The sequence below is a fragment of the Rhinoderma darwinii genome, chromosome 3 (assembly GCF_050947455.1).
Source record: "Rhinoderma darwinii isolate aRhiDar2 chromosome 3, aRhiDar2.hap1, whole genome shotgun sequence".
NCBI classification, from domain to species: domain Eukaryota; kingdom Metazoa; phylum Chordata; class Amphibia; order Anura; family Rhinodermatidae; genus Rhinoderma; species Rhinoderma darwinii.
In genome coordinates this window covers 131,306,386-131,323,084 of record NC_134689.1, presented here as the reverse complement: position 1 = coordinate 131,323,084, position 16,699 = coordinate 131,306,386, and the positions used below count along the sequence as shown (strand labels likewise).

Genomic DNA, 16,699 nt, shown 5'->3' with positions numbered 1-16,699 from the left:
GGATGAAATGGGACGTCATCACGGGGGATTTACCAGGGGAGTATTACTTTTTTTTTAGTTATTATTGCACATCCCTTGCTTGCAACCAACCTCTCAAAATGTCCCATGAAAGCCTCTTTAGGCCTCCTTCACACAGAATTTTTCTGGAAAATATGTTTTTGAAGTCGTTTTTAGTAGCCTTTTTCATTTTGTGCATGCTTTTTTTTCTGGAGTTTTTGAAGTCATATAGTGAAGCCTATGTGAAAAACGTCATACCCAGAGCACACTGTGTTTGGATAAAAACACCATTAACCACAAAATTGCCTCAAAAACGCCACAAAGCAAACACAATTCTATGTAGTGCATTTTATATTTTACTATAGACTTTTTAACGTAACATCTTGCAGTACTAAAAAAATGCTGCAAAAAAAATGCAGCAAACCGCTTTGTCTAAATCCAGCCGTAAGGGGTTAAAAGAAATATAGTTGGTCGCTGTTTGTTTGGTCAGTGGTAGGTGTCGTGGTTTGGGGAACTTCATAACGTGTTAAAATAATATTCAATACATAGATATTGTAGAACAAGAAATAGGACTTATCCCGTTTACTGTTATTAGAATTGTTTTAATTGCAGGTATAAGTGGTTGAATAAATGGAAGACACTCGGGTAGTGCCTTTCTTTTAGATCCAAAGTATGCTTCCTCAATAATTAATTTCCTCTTATCTAATACTCTGACTACTATAAAGACCATAATATTAGTGGAGGTGAGATGTATGGTTAAAAAAAACAACATAACTACGTGTTATTTTAGCTTACGTTTATGGAAATCTTGTTAGATGTCTATAAGGCCAGGATCTTACATGCACAGTTTTTTTTATGCAGTTTTAGGCTTTGTTTTTTAGCCAAATATGAGTGGACACAAAAGAAAGGGAGATGCATCAGTCTTTGCTTTCTTCCTTTCGTTCCTTTTGGATCCACTTCTGGCTTTGGCTCAAAGAAATTGGGGTGTTTTGCGCCTTAATGCCCAGAGCAAAATCTGCCCCCTGTAGATAGTGACTCCCATAGAGCCCCCTGTAGATAGTGCCCTACATAGATCCCCCTGTAGATAGTGGAACGTGTAGATAGTGCACCACATATAGCCCCCCTTGTAGATAATGAGACTTTATAAGAGAAAAAAAAACCTTTACATACTCACCTGATCCTATTCCCGCACTGTTCTGTGGCAATGCAGGCCTGTTCTCTTCTGAACAGGTCTGCTGGGCTGAACAACGTCCGAGCCTGCCAATCAGCGCCTTTCAACGGCGCAAGCGGCGCGTTGACGTCATGCATGTAATTGTAACTGCGTTCTTTAGACACAGGTACAATTAGAGTGCAGGAGGGGGTGGCTGGTTTCGGTGTCGCCGCCAACCCTCAGGGAGGCAGCAGGCCGCCGCCTGAGGCGAGAAGCTCATCTCGCCTCATGGATGGTGCGGCCCTGTGTGTTACAGCAGCGTATTAATGTCTGAGCACCACACAAATGCATTTGTTTCACGCAGGATGTCTGATATTGGGGTTTGTGGATTCAGAGAGCTGTGTGTTTTTTTGAGGGAGGGGAGCTATTTAATATGCACTCAATTTTTATTGATTTTCAGACAATCACAGACAATCACCGCAACGACCAATAAGGTTGCCCAGTTTGGCAATAGAAACCAAACAAAAAAAAAATTATACAATGATACAGTGTTGATGCATCATTTTAGAGTCCATAAATTGGTCACGTTTCATACAGATTAATAATGGGGCTTTTTTTCCTTATTAATTAATTTTTTACATGCCTCCCAACACCCTCTGCATAGGGGTTAATTAATGATGTCTTGGGGTCTTGTAGCTAACGCTTAAGTGCCAAAGCAGCATTTGGGGACACCGTTCCAATATGGGAGCTGCAGCGCTGTGTTTACAGGTTTTTATTGACATGGAAATGGTTATTTAGTTTCCCTGTCACGGCATAGGATCGAGCTGCCAGTATGACAGACAGATCCTGCCGATGGTACTGCAGACTAGTGTCGTAAAAGCCAGAAAGTAAATTAACAGGCTTTTGGCACCGGGACCTTGCCGTTAGCCCACTAATTATGTGGTGAGGGCGGGGAGGGGTTAATATTGACATCATGAGATAATGTAAAATGAATGTATTTGTTCTTAAAAATGTTCAGTGTGTTAACACAAGTTTTTTTCCTTTTTTTGTTTGAAGAATGAAATGTGTTTGGCAACCCAGCAACTGTCCAGCCAACTGTTTGCATATGAAAAACAGGTACTGTACAGATTCCTAATGCAGTCATTTGATAATACTGATTGAAATAAAAATAACTTTACTTTGAATACCCCTTTAAATGTACGTTTAGTGCTCCAATAACCATGTACCTACAAGGCAAAGGTCCATTAATCTATATGTAGTATTTCATATCCCTGTCTTTCTTGTGCTACCCATCACATTCCTGGCTTCAGATGTTTGTTGTCTGCTTTTACTTCTAGAATTTTGCCCTTGGGAAAGGAGATGAAGAAGTCGTATCAACTCTACAATATTTTGCGAATGTAGTAAATGAGGTTAGTGCTTTTTTCTTTCCTTCTGTGATTATTTCATGATTTTTAAGAGGGAGTTTTACACTGATTTACAAAATACACACGGAGTAAACGTCCATACTAGGGCTAGAGCTGCTGCAACACACCTTTTATTTGCACGTCACCACTTCATGCTTCATCTCATCAGCAAATAACTTCTTTCCGTAATTTATAAATGTTCTTTTTGGCCGGTTCACCTAGTGGGCAGGGGTATCTACTTCATCACTACTTCAACCCATTATTTGAAGTTGTATTGCGATTCCAGACATGAAACCCCTTTTGATTCTAGAAGGGTCATCCTAGACCCCTAAAGTTTATGAACCCCCTAACAAGCCGAGCTATAGTGGTAAAGGACGAATAGTGGGATAGCAGTTGTCAAGCTATTGATAGGCTTTTATATCACATCATTGTTGAGCATATCCATAATATATTGCCTGTTGTCATACTTTGTGTTTCATTTTATTAACTGATAATTGTGGTTTGTAGGAAAACCGGTATGTTAATAAATGTTTGCAGCAAAACGATTCATGACAAATAGATGTGAAAATGCTTTTTGCACCTCAGCTGGAGATGAAAAGCTCAAAAGTTGCTTGATTCAGATTTTAGTAAGAAGTGTCTGATTTCAAGAAAATCTATGAGTGGAATAAATGAACAGTTTTGTTTGTATAACAGCCAGGTATCATACATGCTAGGATTACTCTAGATACAGTGGCTCAGCAGATAGTATCACACTTGATAGGCTTAGATACAGGGCCTTCAACAGACAGTATTACACTTGGTAGGCTTACATGGAGGGCCCCAGCAGACAGTAGAACACGAGAGGCTTTGATACAGCGGATGAGTAGAGTGTATCTAACGTAACCATGTACTTACCCTCATCGCTCGGGTCCTCTACAGCTCTGGGTGCTGTTAAACCGCCCCTCCCCCCACTTCACACAATAGTCATGTATGTCAAATTGTATTTAATGGCAATTTTCTATCAGTAAATCTTTTCCAGACTAATCAAATCGTTCATAACTGCAACCTTTATTCTTCTGCTAGTTTAGAATCACAGACTATAATAGGGATCTTACTATCATTTGACATGTCTTTTGTCTTTAAACTGTACAACCAATGGATGAGTCTCTGCGCTAGCAAATGTGGTCAATATTATAGGTTAGTAAATTGCATGTATGGTGGGTAGCCCATTTTGCAATTACACTCCCATTGTGTTATGTCACTTGATCAATTATTTCACGCTTACTACACTGAGAATTGTACTTAAGGTGAAAATTGCTGTCAAACCAAGCAAATGCCTTATAATAAACTTTTTGTTTGGTTCTTTTCTTGTAAGTGAAAATGCTGTGACAATAAGGCCAGTTCCTTAGTTGCCCTATAGATATGTCATTGCTTCATATTGAAATTGGTGCAGAAAACATATACAGATTTAGCAAACTTTGTACACCGTGGCAGCTTTGTCTGCTTACACCCATTCTGCCAAAGCACCCATCATGGATTCCCTTAAGACAACATGGTCTCCCTTTGCATTGCAGGGGGCTTTTTAGAGTCCCTCAATGAAATATCCCCTCTATCAACCTGCTTTATAATGAAAGACCACAATGCATTATTTCAGTACTTCTGCTCTAGATTCTGTGACACAGCCTGATGTTACAGGGAGATGAAGATTAAGTTGTGCCACGTATTTACTGTGGCTACGCAAATGCTTAAACTTATACTGGGGCTGCCTAGAAAGCACATTACTTTCAGAAAGTTATGTGTTAAGGGGCCTAACTCCCTAATGGAAAATTGTAATGGCAAGCTATTGTTTTCTCTGGATCATTCATTTAACCCCTTTGCGAACCCAAAGGATATTTGAAAAAGATGGTTATAGAATTAAAAGGGAAAAAATGATTAACACTTTGGTATAATTTCTTACCCATTATGCATTTATGAACACTGTGTCACACATTTTTTTTTCCTGGTGAAAGTATTCTACATTTGAAATTAACTTTACAGATCATTGATAAAGAAGTCCTAAATCTAATGTGGATGCTGGCCTCTTGACTATCCTCCAATGATATGTTTCGATATGGCTGTACGGAGTTCTCTACAAAAAAGTAAATAAATAAATAATGTAGAATGCTAGAATCAGGGAGATTATAAGGAAAATTACAGAACCAGGTGTTAAATGCATAATGGGTAAGGCATAACAAAGTGTTAATCATTTTTATTTTCTCTGTGCACAAGATAAGGCCTAGTTCACACACCGTTTTTATTTTGAGGCAGATTCTGAACAGCCAGCGTTGTTTGCTTGCGGCTTTTGAATCTAATCCTAGAACTGCAGGCAAAAAACACCCAAAAAATGCTCAGAAACGAGTGCTGCAGGTTTTTTCTGCCTCTATTTGATTTCAATAGGAGGTCAGAGGTGGAAACCACTTGAAGAAAGAGAGCATGCCGCTTTTTTTTTTTTATTCTCTGTTTGAAATAAATATGTTTCTTGTTTTTCTAGCTCAATGTACTTCATACAGAGCTAGCAAAGCAGCTGGCAGACAGCATGGTACTGCCCTTGATTCAGTTCCGTGAAAAGGACCTCACGGGTAAGTGATCATTGTTCCTTATCATAGTTTCTATACAACGTAATACAAACTGTTATTAGCCCTTTACTTAATGGTGTTCCTAATAACGCTAAACTAAAGAAAACTCATTCAATTTAGTTTACATACCCTTAAAGGTTTTTTTTGTAGTATTTTATTTTGCTATTAGTGCTTTGGTTGCAAGCTTATATGAATTGGAGCATTAGTACATCTTATTTACATATACCATTTCTGTATTTTGTTCAAACATATCTTTGCCACAGGTTTAAGTGAATAGGACTAAGCTGCAATATCTGACACAGGCCCCTATTTCTAATCCTGGACAAACCCTTTAAGCCAATTGGTTTATTGAATATAACTTGGCAAGTTCATATATTTTCTTGACTGCAATGTTCTCAAAAGGAAAAAATCAATTCTGTCAATGAAAATATTAGTTACATGAGGAATATATGTACACAGTGTGGAAGTGAAGCGCCTTCATTTTATTTATATAGTGTTTACCTAAACCTTCATAAAATACCAATAAATACAATGTGTTTTATCACTTAGGTTTTTTTTAAATTAATTTTTCTTTTGTATTATTTTGTTTTACAGAAGTAAGCACACTAAAAGATCTTTTTCTTCTTGCTAGCAATGGTATGTCTGTTTTCAAATACAGATATTCTTTCATATAATTGTCTCATGACAATCTTATGCTAAACACTACTATTTATTCATTGAATGTTGTACTTGGTTCTTTTTAGAGCACGACTTGTCAATGGCAAAGTACAGCAGGCTGCCCAAAAAGAGAGGGAATGAAAAAGTAAGCAGTAAACTAATAAACTAGACAATGATGATACAATGTATGGAAAAACAAGTGTACTAGTTGTAAAGCCTCACTCACATCAAGAATGACCTTATGTTGTCCAAATGTACGGTCTACACGCTTAGAAAGTGTAGTCATCAAGTTGGAGATGCTGCTATTTTCTAGATTCTTAAAATATATGGCCAAAAGTAGACACCTGACCATCTCAACTATATGAGTGTGTTGTACATCCAATTCTAAAACCGTGGGTGTTAATATGGAGTAGGGCCCCTTTTGAGGCTGTAATAGTCTCCACTCTGCTTGGAAGGCTTTCCAAGAGATTTTGTCTATTTATCAAGCTTGCTTTGTGCACAGGGACACAGTCATTCCGGAACAGGAAAACGACATCCCTAAACTGTTACCACAAGTTTGTAGCATACAATTTGTCTACAATGTCTTTATACTATAGCATTAACAACCCCTAGAACATTATTCCTCCTCCACCAAACTTTACAGTAGGCACTATGCATTCCAGTAGATAGAGTTCTCCTGGTATGCGCCAAACCCTTATTAGTCCATCAAACTGTCAAATAGTGAAATGTGATTGATCACTCCAAAGAACACTTTTCCATAGGTCCAGACTCCAGTGGCACCGTGCATTACAGCACAACAGCCGACGCTAGGCATTGCACATGGTGATCTTAGGTTTGTGTACAGCTACTCATCCATGGAAACCCATTTCGTGAAGCTCCCAATGCATAGTTCTTGTGCTGATGTCTCAGAGGCATTTTGGAACTCTGTAGTGAGTAATGCAACAGAGGATAGGCGATTTTTACATGCTGCACTATTCAGCACTCTGCAGCCAAACTGTAAATTTGCACGGTCTACCTCTTCCTGGCTGAGCTGCAGTTACTTCTGGACATTCCACTTTACAATAATAGCACTTACAGATGCTCGGGGCTGATCTAGCAGATCACAAATTTTACAAACGGACTTGTGGCATCCTATGAAAGTGCCACATTTACAGTCACTGAACTCTTCAGTACGACCCATACTATTACCAATGTTTGTCTATGGAGTTTGCATGGCTGTGTGCTTGATTTTATGCACCTTTTTGCAATGGGTGTGGCTGAAACACCTGAACACAATAATTAGCATTTAGTGTCTCCTTTTGGTCGTATAGTGTTTTGATGCCTAGTAGGTAATTTTTTTGGTTTTTAACCCATAGACAACACTGTAAGCTACATTGTTAGCAATTTCCTTTATGATGTAGTTTATATTACTTTAACCTCCTAACATACTAATGTACTAAACATTCAGCCCTGTTCCAGCATTATAGCGGATAGTCTGAGGCAGCAAAAAAAGGCAATGAGGGAGCCCCAAATTCACATTCCTAGATGACAAATGATGGGACTGTGTTGCTTCCTCCATTTCCTGCAGATGTAGTATCTCCCGAAACCAGTCAGTAATCGTAGGAAGGCTAACTGTCTTCCAAAGACGTGGGATAACAGTACGAGCTGCAATTAATAGGAAACTAATCAAGGTTTTCATATATTTGTTAATCGCACCAGGGAGCATAGAGAGAAGCAAAATCTCTGGAGTATTGGGAAGCACCTGGCCTGTCATCTTGTGAATCAGGTCCACTACTGTAGACCAGAATGTGTGTATTAATGGGCACCCCCACCAAACATGTAACATAGTGCCCTTTGTACGTTTGCACCGCCAACATTCATCCGGGAAAGCTGGATAAAAGGAGTGGAGCAATGTCGGAACCCTATACCACCTAGATAATATCTTATATTTAGTTTCCTGGGCTTTACAAGAAATAGAGAATTTATGACACCAGATAAACGCTTTCGACCAGTCGGCCATTGACGGAAGCGAAGTAAGTTCCCTCTCCCACCCCTTCACAAAGGACGGAAGAGTATCATTACCCAAATCCTGCAACAAATTGTAAATGAGAGAGATAGTTTTAACTGGAGGAATAGATGCATCACACAATTGCTCCAGTGGTGTCAGGGCCCTATGCAGACGCAGCTATGTCTTGTTATCATTATAAAAGTGTTGTACCCGAAGAAAGTCCCAGCGTCTAATTATCGATCTCTCCAATTCTGGGACAAGTACATCAAAAGAGTTAAGACCCTGAGTCGTTAATTACTGACACTTTTGCTTACTTGAGAATATTTCAATATGTTTTATGCATATGGCACACCATGATCATAGCTGGATAATAAGGAGGTCAAAAAGAACATTTGCAAAGAAGCTTCCACCGCACAGTTGTCCACCTCTTCCCGGACTCTCCCTGCTGAAAGACATAGGTGTTTGAAAAGATTACCCCCCCCAACTACATTAAAGTTTTTATATGAAGGGGTGATGACACAGCTCTTACTAATAAATATTATGGTTGGCGCTCCGATGCCCTATCTGCCAGTGCTGCAAAATAGAGGACGTAGAGCTAGAGGGTATAAGCAGCTGAAATACATCTCATGTTAAAATCCAACATGTCAACTTTGTTTTTCCCTATAGTAGGGTCTTGTTGACATTGTCGGATCTGCAGACAGCTATGTTATGTTTAGCTTATTTTAAAAAAACTTTTACTGGGAAATTCTTTGCCCAAGGACCTCCACCAACCTGATAATGACCAACATTTTATTGGGAGTTCCAGCACAAGATAAAGACTGAATGATGACAGTTCCTAACACATTTTATACATTAGCCCCATTCTCCCCCATAAGCCAGTCTATAACAAGCTTTAACATTCATGGCATATAAACCTTTTGGCTGAAGTTGCTCATTGCTTAAATTGCAGTTCACTAATATACACTTATCACATCTGGTTCCTAAGGGTTCACAACTGTTTCTCGCAATACATGTAGCACAGACCAACCCTCCCAGGAAGATTACATATTTATAAGAACTTCTATTTTCTGTAAGGAATGGGAATGACTAAGTAACTTTATAATACAACATTGTAATAACTTTTAATACATTTATTTTATAAAGCTAAAAGCTGAGATCGCAAAGGAAGTTGCTGGAGCTAGAAGAAAGCAGCACCTCTCATCATTGCAGTACTACTGTGCCTTAAATGCCCTTCAGTATAGGAAGAGAACAGCAATGCTGGATCCTATTCTTGGGTACACACAAGGACAGGTGATGATTTGAGCTCTTAACTCTTTAATGAAATATATTATGTTTTAATTCCATGTAACACAATTTTGTTATTTTGCAGATTGCCTTTTTGAAAAAAGGATATGATATGTTTTCCAAAAAAATGGATGGCTTTCTAGCTTCTGTGTCCAGCATGATTCAAAGGTAAGCAGGTACAAGTTTTGTAGCATTGTATTGGTGAACTGGCAAGGTTGAAAGTAGTTTTTTTTTTAAAGCTTTTTGGCAACTTACAACGTAGTAATATGTTGTTGTTGCCAAGGTCTTAAGGCAACACAATGTAACTGTACTCAGAAGCTGAACCCGCACAATCGCCAGCGGGTGTTGGCTGTATATTACAGCCGACACCCTGCTGCATGGCCAGGAGCGGAGCTAGCCTCCGATTTGGCCAATTAACCCCATAAATGCAGCACTCAAATGCGAGCGCTGCATCTATTGGGTTTACTAGCAGATCGGAATCCTGCAATGCTAATAGCGGGGTTCCGATGGCTGCTCTGGCAGAACAGAGGCCTAACAATGGCCTCCTGCCTGTCAAGTACGGAAGGCTATTAGGTCCCGCTCGGAGGCAGGGCCTAAAAGACTTCCGTCCCCAGAAACAAGATGGCGCAGGCTCAGAAGCGGAGCCTGCGACATCAGCCGCAGGTGTCAGCTGTATGTTACAGCTGACACCATGCTTTAACTACCGGGAACGGAGCTAGCTCCGATCCCTGCTATTAACCCCTTAGATGCCACGATCAAAAGTGATAGAGGCATTTTAGTGGTTTGAACCCGATTGGCTTGCTGTCAGTGAATAATGTCGGTAGTGCAATGTATTAGAGTAAAGATCAGAAGTGCAGGCCTTCAAGTCCCCTAGTGGGACGAAATAAAAACTTTATAAAAATGTTGAATAAAAGTGTAAAAATAAAAGCTTCAAGTGAATAAAAACATACACTGCCATTTTACCTATAATATTTGGTATCGCCGCGTCCGTAACTAACCAAATTATAAAACTATAATGTTATATTTAACGCACGGTGAACACCGCAAAAAGAAATAATAAAAAATGATGACAGAATCGCTATTTTTTTGGTCACCACCCCTCACAAAACATAGAATAAAAAGTGATCAAAAAGTCGCATGTATCCCAAAATAGTACCAATAAAAACTACAACCCGTCCCGCAAAAAACAAGCCCTTACACAGCTTTTTTGATGAAAAATAAAATATATGTTTTAAAAAAGTGATTTTATAGTGCAAACGCTTCAAAACATAAAAAAAAAACTATATACTTCTGGTATAGCCGTAATCGTATCGACCCGCAGAATAAAGTAAAATGTCATTTGGAGCCCATGGTGAACACTGTAAAAAGAATAAAAAACATTGTCAGAATTACTTGTTTTTGGTCACCTTGCTTGCCAAAAAATGGATCAAAAAATCGCATGTACCCCAAAATGGTACCAATGAAAACGACAGCTTGTCCCGCAACAAATAAACCCTCACACAGCTCCGGTGGAGAAAAAAGAAGGAAGTTCTGGCTCTCAGAATATGGCGATGCAAAATGTGCAGAGTGTTCCAAAAGCGGATAAGGTCAGTGCGACACCGGCCACATATCTGCGGATTATTATTTATTTACAGCATTATTATACCCTCTTATTTTGCCCTGATGTATTCCGCACAGATTACATATGCCCCCACATTATAAACTGAAATACCAGCAATACCCCAAACAGAAAAACTATCAAGCAAAGTCTACGCTCCAAAAGCCAAATAGCGCTCCCTCCCTTCTGAGCCTTACAGTGTGCCCAAACAGCAGTTTACGTCCAGATATATGGCGTCGCTATACCCAGGAGAACCCGCTTAACATTTTATGAGGTATTTGTCTTCAGTGGCACTAACTGGGCACGACATATTGTGCACTAAACTGGCATAGCAGTGCAAAATTGCAACTTTTACTTTGCATCATCCGCTACGCATTCACTTCTAATGAAAAAACACGTGGGGTCAAAATACTCACTACACCTCTTAATATGCTCTACGGGGTGTAGTTTCTAAGATAGGGGTCACTACTTGGGGGTTTGTTTTACTATTTGACCTCGGAGCCCTGCAACTGTGGGCCAGTGCTGTGAAAATACCAAAATAGACCTCAAATGCGCATGTTGCTCTTCAATTCTGAGCCATGTCATTTGTCCAGGCAAATGATAAATGCCTTGAGGGGTGTAGTTTCTAAAATGGGGTGACTTCTTGGAGGCTTCCACTGTAGTCTGGTACCTCAGGGTTTTGCAAATCGACATGGCGCCCAAAAATCAAATAAGCAAGATCTGCATCCCAAATAGCTCTCCTGCCTTTCTAAGCTCTCCCGTGTGTCCATACAGCAGTTTATGACCACATGTGGGGTATTTCCATACTAGGGAGAAATTGCTTTACAAATGTTGGGGTGCTTTTTCTCCTTTATCCCTTGTGGAAATGAGAAAATGCAACATTTTAGTGTAAAAAATTTTGATATTCATTTTCACTGCCTAATTACACAAAATTCAGCAGAAAACCTGTGGGGTCTAAATGCTCACTATACCCCTCGATAAATTCTTTGAGAGCTTTAGTTTCGAAAATGGGGTCACTTTTGCGGGATTTCCACTGTTTTGGTCCCTCAGGGGCTTTGCAAATGCGACATGACACCCATAAACCATTCCAGCAAAACTTGAGCTTCAAAAGCCAAATAGCACTCCAGGTTTTCTGAGCCTGCCGTGTGTCCAAACAGCAGTTTATTACCACATATGGGGCACTGCCTTACAAGCAGATACATTTAAATTTAGAAAAATGCCAATTTTTCAAAATGTTCTAAAAATTTTGGTGTTTTTCACAAATAAATATTGAATTTATCGATCACATTTTTTCACTAACATAAAGTACAATATGTCACGAGAAAACAATCTCAGAATCGCTTGGATAAGTAAAAACATTCCAAAGTTATTACCACATAAAGTGACACATGCCAGATTTGAAAAAATCATCTCTGTCCACAAGACCAAAACTGGCTGTGTCTCCAAGGGGTTAATCCTCTTGCATCATCTATTTGTACCTGTACTATTCTATTACTGGAATTCTGTCCGCTATCAGCTATTTAGGACTGCCATCTGTACTTTCAGGATACAAGGAGAGTTGGATGCTGAAGCAGAGTCTATGAGGATTACGCAACAGGAGCTACTTTCTGGTAGCGATGACATATATACACCAGATAATGATGTGTCTTCCCCAGTTATTAACCGAAACCTGATTCAAAAGGCTGGCTATCTAAATATGAGAAGGTAAAATATGTGTTGCTTATAGGTAACCATTTAAATCTTTATCCTGTGGTCCTAACCAACACAAGCTTATACTTCGTTCCATGTTTGATGGCAGTTTATACTCTGCATGTGCTGCAAGTGCTAGCCCAGTTTTAGTAGAGTGAAAGGAATCTGATAGAATTAATAACGTTTGAAAGTATTATTGGATCATTGGATTTTTGTATTTGCAAATACAGAACTCTGGCTTCCAAATCTGCAGGTTGCCAGGGTCATGGAAATCTGAGACATCACATCACAAAATCATAGGATTGTCTGTGTCAGTGCCAGTGCCAGGTTTGGTGTGAAGGGAAGACAAGATCTTCCGTAAATATACGGGAAGGTGTCCGTGGGCCATAGAAATGAATGGATTAGTATTTTGATCCACAATTGCAGAATTACGGTTGTGTGCACGCTACCTAATGGCATGGGTACCATATTTAAAACAAACATGGGGGCCTTTATTTTTGGTTATTATACACTATATAAAGTGTGTATGTGTGTATATATATATGTATGTATGTATGTATATATATATTAATATATATATATTTCTTAAGCCATTATTTCTATTCTCTTTAGCAAAACCGGTTTGGTTACCACAGTATGGGAGAGACTGTATTTCTTTACACAAGGGGGTAACCTAATGTGTCAGCACCGTGGTGAAGTGGCTGGCGGTCTTATTCAGGACCTAGACAATTGTTCGGTCATGGCAGTGGACTGTGAGGACAGACGATACTGCTTTCAAATCACCTCTCCCAATGGCAAATCGTAAGTGTTTAAGTTGTTTTATTTACCCATTGGCCGTTTATGTAATTTTTGTGATATGACCTGTATATTAGACATTACAGAATTAACAATATCTGTATCTATTAAGTGAGCATGTACTGCTGACTAAATATGGGCATCATGTTCTTTACTTATATTATCCGTTATTTAGGCTTTTATTCAGCTATATTTTTATCTTTTGTGGACATACATTCAGCATTGATTCCTATTCAGGAGTAATACCTTTAATACAAATAACTGATTTAATATAAGATTTATTTCTGTTGTGCATTGAATTTTCATTACACTGAGAAAAGCATTTTGCTATACTCAGGGTTAAAGTCAGAATTCTACCTTACAACCATGTATATATCTCCACAAAATTTGGGATAACTGCATTTTTGTGTGGCTTAAAAACAATTACAGTAAAATTCTCTCCAAAGCAACACCTCTTTGTGAAGACCACCCTTCATTTAGACTAGATTATCCTGTGATAGATTTTTAGTGCACTTATATCCAATGTATGTTGGCCCTCTTCTTTTAGCGGACCACCCCTCTAGAAGAACATTTTTCACTACAATTTTGAGTGGTCACCTCAAAGAGGTTTCACTGTATGTATTTTAAAGTTACAACTACACTGATGTTATACTGAAAGAACAGATATTTAATGGTCAGGGACAAATGTAAACATGTAAACCAGTAGTCCCCGTTCTCCACTTTTGTTTGTCCTGGCATTGGAACCATTAGCCATCAAAATTTAGAGCTGAGAATAGTATAAAAGGTTTTAGGGTTTTTTTTTATGGAGGAGAAGAAAATATTTCACTTTATGCGGCATACATGCTTCTATTTTTAAGGGACTTTGGATCAGTGGAACATGTCGTCCACATCTATGAAGAGTTTGGCGAATTCTCGGGGTTGAGAATTAACTGGGCAAAATCTAGTTTATTGCCACTTGGGTCATCTGCTATTCCATCTCTTATCCATAAATGTGAAGTTGGTATAGTAGCAGAAATTGTTTACAAAGGGATTCAAATCTCCAGTACTATAAATGATTTTATAGTATTAAATATAAAACCAATAATAGAGGATCCGAGAAGTAGGATTAAGATCTGGAATAAACTCCCTTTAAACAAAGCTTCCTTAAATCGCCTTGGTGAAAATGGTGCTTTTACCAAAAATCTAACGCTCCCAGTTTGGATTCCTCATAAAATATTTCAATCTTTTGAATCTTTATCGAACAATCTTATTTGGAATGCGAAAAGGGTTAGGATTGCGTTAAATGCATTGACTTTTGATACACAAGAATGGGGCTTCTCTGTTCCCGACTTTAGACTTCATTGTTATACATGCCAGCTTCAGCACTTAGTGAGCTGAGATGAGCATGCAAGAAACCGGCACATGTTAAAAATTTTGGGTGAGGGGAAGGTTAAGGAAGATTATGCTCTTTTGGAGTCAGGACTGATGTTTTTTGGAGTCTCAAGGAATATGGGTATTTATAGAATCCGACACAAAATTTGGCACATAATTAAAAAAAATGGAGGGTTTACAATTCTCCCTAGATATTGCCCCACTATCTTTCAAACTTTAAATATGATGTAAATCTTAAGCTTTGGATTCACTTGAATGTTATACAATTAGGCCACTTATTTATTGATGCGAAGATTAAAACATTCAATAGCCTCTTATGGAACAATTTCTTAAGGGGGTTTTACACTGGGCTATTATCGGGCAAACGATCGTTCATAGAATGCTCGTTGCCGATAATTGCAAACAGGGCAGCGATCAGCAGATGAATGAGCAAACATAACGACCGCTCGTCCCCATACATAGCTCCTTGTGACAGGAGCAAACGAGCTCACTGCATCGACCACAATCGGCCGGTGTAATAGGGCCTTTAGACGTACAGATTTTTTGCTTTATGTACAGCTCTTTCAGATTGTAGTCCAGATGGAAAATAAAACCAGATTATATACACAAAAATCAAATCTTTATTCACTTTTAATGCGACAATTGAATAGGAAAGGCCTCATCTCCAGGCTATATGCATTGTAACAAGGGTTTAAAAGCAATAAACGCTTTTTCAAGAATAAACTGAACTCTGAAAAGGATTTGGGAGAAATGGTGGATACTGACTGGAAGAGAATATTTAGAACTGTTAACTGGGTCTCCGTGAATCATGCGCATCGGTTTTCTCAGTTGAATCATAGGCTTTATCTCTCTCCTAAGATGTTATTTCGATTTGGGGTTATTGAAACCTCCAAGTGTTGGAAATGTTCAATGCCAAACGCAGACCTCACTTCAATATTTTCTATTTATAATTCCTGACAATCCTGTCTTATGGATACTTGGCAATGATTTGATCTTGAAAGGGATAGGTAGGGGTAAAAATCTCAAGTTGATATTACAAATGCTTTACTTAGTCCGGCTATTAATTCTCTGTCTTTTGGAGTTCAAATGTAACACCTAACTTTGGGGAGTGGGAAAGGGAGGTGAACAGGGTCATGTTATTTGAGAAAACATACTTTCTGAGAAAAACTCCTCTGCGTAGTTTATATGAGAAATGGAATCCTTGGCTTTAGGCTACGTTCACACGGGGTATTTTGCCGACTTTTTTGACGCGGAAACCGCATCGCAAAAACGGCCCGAGAACGCCTCCCATTGATTTCAATGGGAGGCGTCGGCGTCTTTTTCCCGCGAGCAGTAAAACTGCCTCGCGGGAAAAAGAAGCGACATGCCCTATCTTCGGGCGCTTCCGCCTCTGACCTCCCATTGACTTCAATGGGAGGCAGGAGAAAGCGTACTTCTCGCTGTTTTATGCCCGCGGCGCTCAATGGCCGCGGGCGAAAAACGGCGCGATAATTGCCGCGAAAATCGCCGTGCAGGGAGAGGAATATCTGCCTCAAAGTTCCAAACGGAATTTTGAGGCAGATATTCCTCCCCCAAAATACTCAGTGTGAACATAGCCTTACTGTCCTTAATGGCTTGGTTTAAGAAATAATTGATGTGTTTTTTGGGGGGGTTTTTCTCCCTCTTTTTCTCTGTCTCTAGGGCGGGGTGTGGGTTAGGTTTCTTTGATGATTAATGCATTTTTCTTTTATTGTACTTATTACATTTGTTAAAAAAAATTATATTGACAAATTTAAAAAAAAAAAAAAAGTTCGGTGTTTGACCTGTACACAATTGGTGTTAGGCCGAATATCTGCTGTCATTTCATCTCAATCTCATACTTAATCTTTCTAAAACTGAGCTTTTTCTGTTTCCTCCATCACCTTTACCTAAACCTGATGTCTCATCTGTAACACCACAATCCGGGCCTTATGTCCAGGGAGAAGTCTTGATTTTGATCTGTCCTTTTTAATCAGTCAATCCTTCAATTCATACCACCTTCACCTAAAAAAACATATCCCATATCCCTATATGATCCGGAGAAATAATATTGGGAAGAAAATGGAGCAATCTAAAAGAAATTATTTTGGCATAAATCTTAATATTTGAATTCAAAAGGGAGTAAGGCCTCATACGACCGTATTTTTGTCCACCCGT

The 16,699-nt window shown here is 39.0% G+C and overlaps 1 protein-coding gene across 1 annotated transcript in view; it reads left to right on the top strand.

Annotated features, from left to right (window-relative positions):
* APPL2 (adaptor protein, phosphotyrosine interacting with PH domain and leucine zipper 2) overlaps positions 1 to 16,699 on the top strand; it is a 69,725-nt gene that overhangs the window by 33,840 nt on the left and 19,186 nt on the right. The window contains exons 3-11 of the mRNA XM_075856760.1: positions 2,204 to 2,263; positions 2,485 to 2,556; positions 5,060 to 5,147; positions 5,739 to 5,780; positions 5,888 to 5,946; positions 8,932 to 9,078; positions 9,158 to 9,240; positions 12,215 to 12,373; positions 12,971 to 13,159. Coding sequence (XP_075712875.1) covers positions 2,204 to 2,263; positions 2,485 to 2,556; positions 5,060 to 5,147; positions 5,739 to 5,780; positions 5,888 to 5,946; positions 8,932 to 9,078; positions 9,158 to 9,240; positions 12,215 to 12,373; positions 12,971 to 13,159 — 899 coding nt within the window. The remainder of the gene's footprint in view (positions 1 to 2,203; positions 2,264 to 2,484; positions 2,557 to 5,059; positions 5,148 to 5,738; positions 5,781 to 5,887; positions 5,947 to 8,931; positions 9,079 to 9,157; positions 9,241 to 12,214; positions 12,374 to 12,970; positions 13,160 to 16,699) is intronic.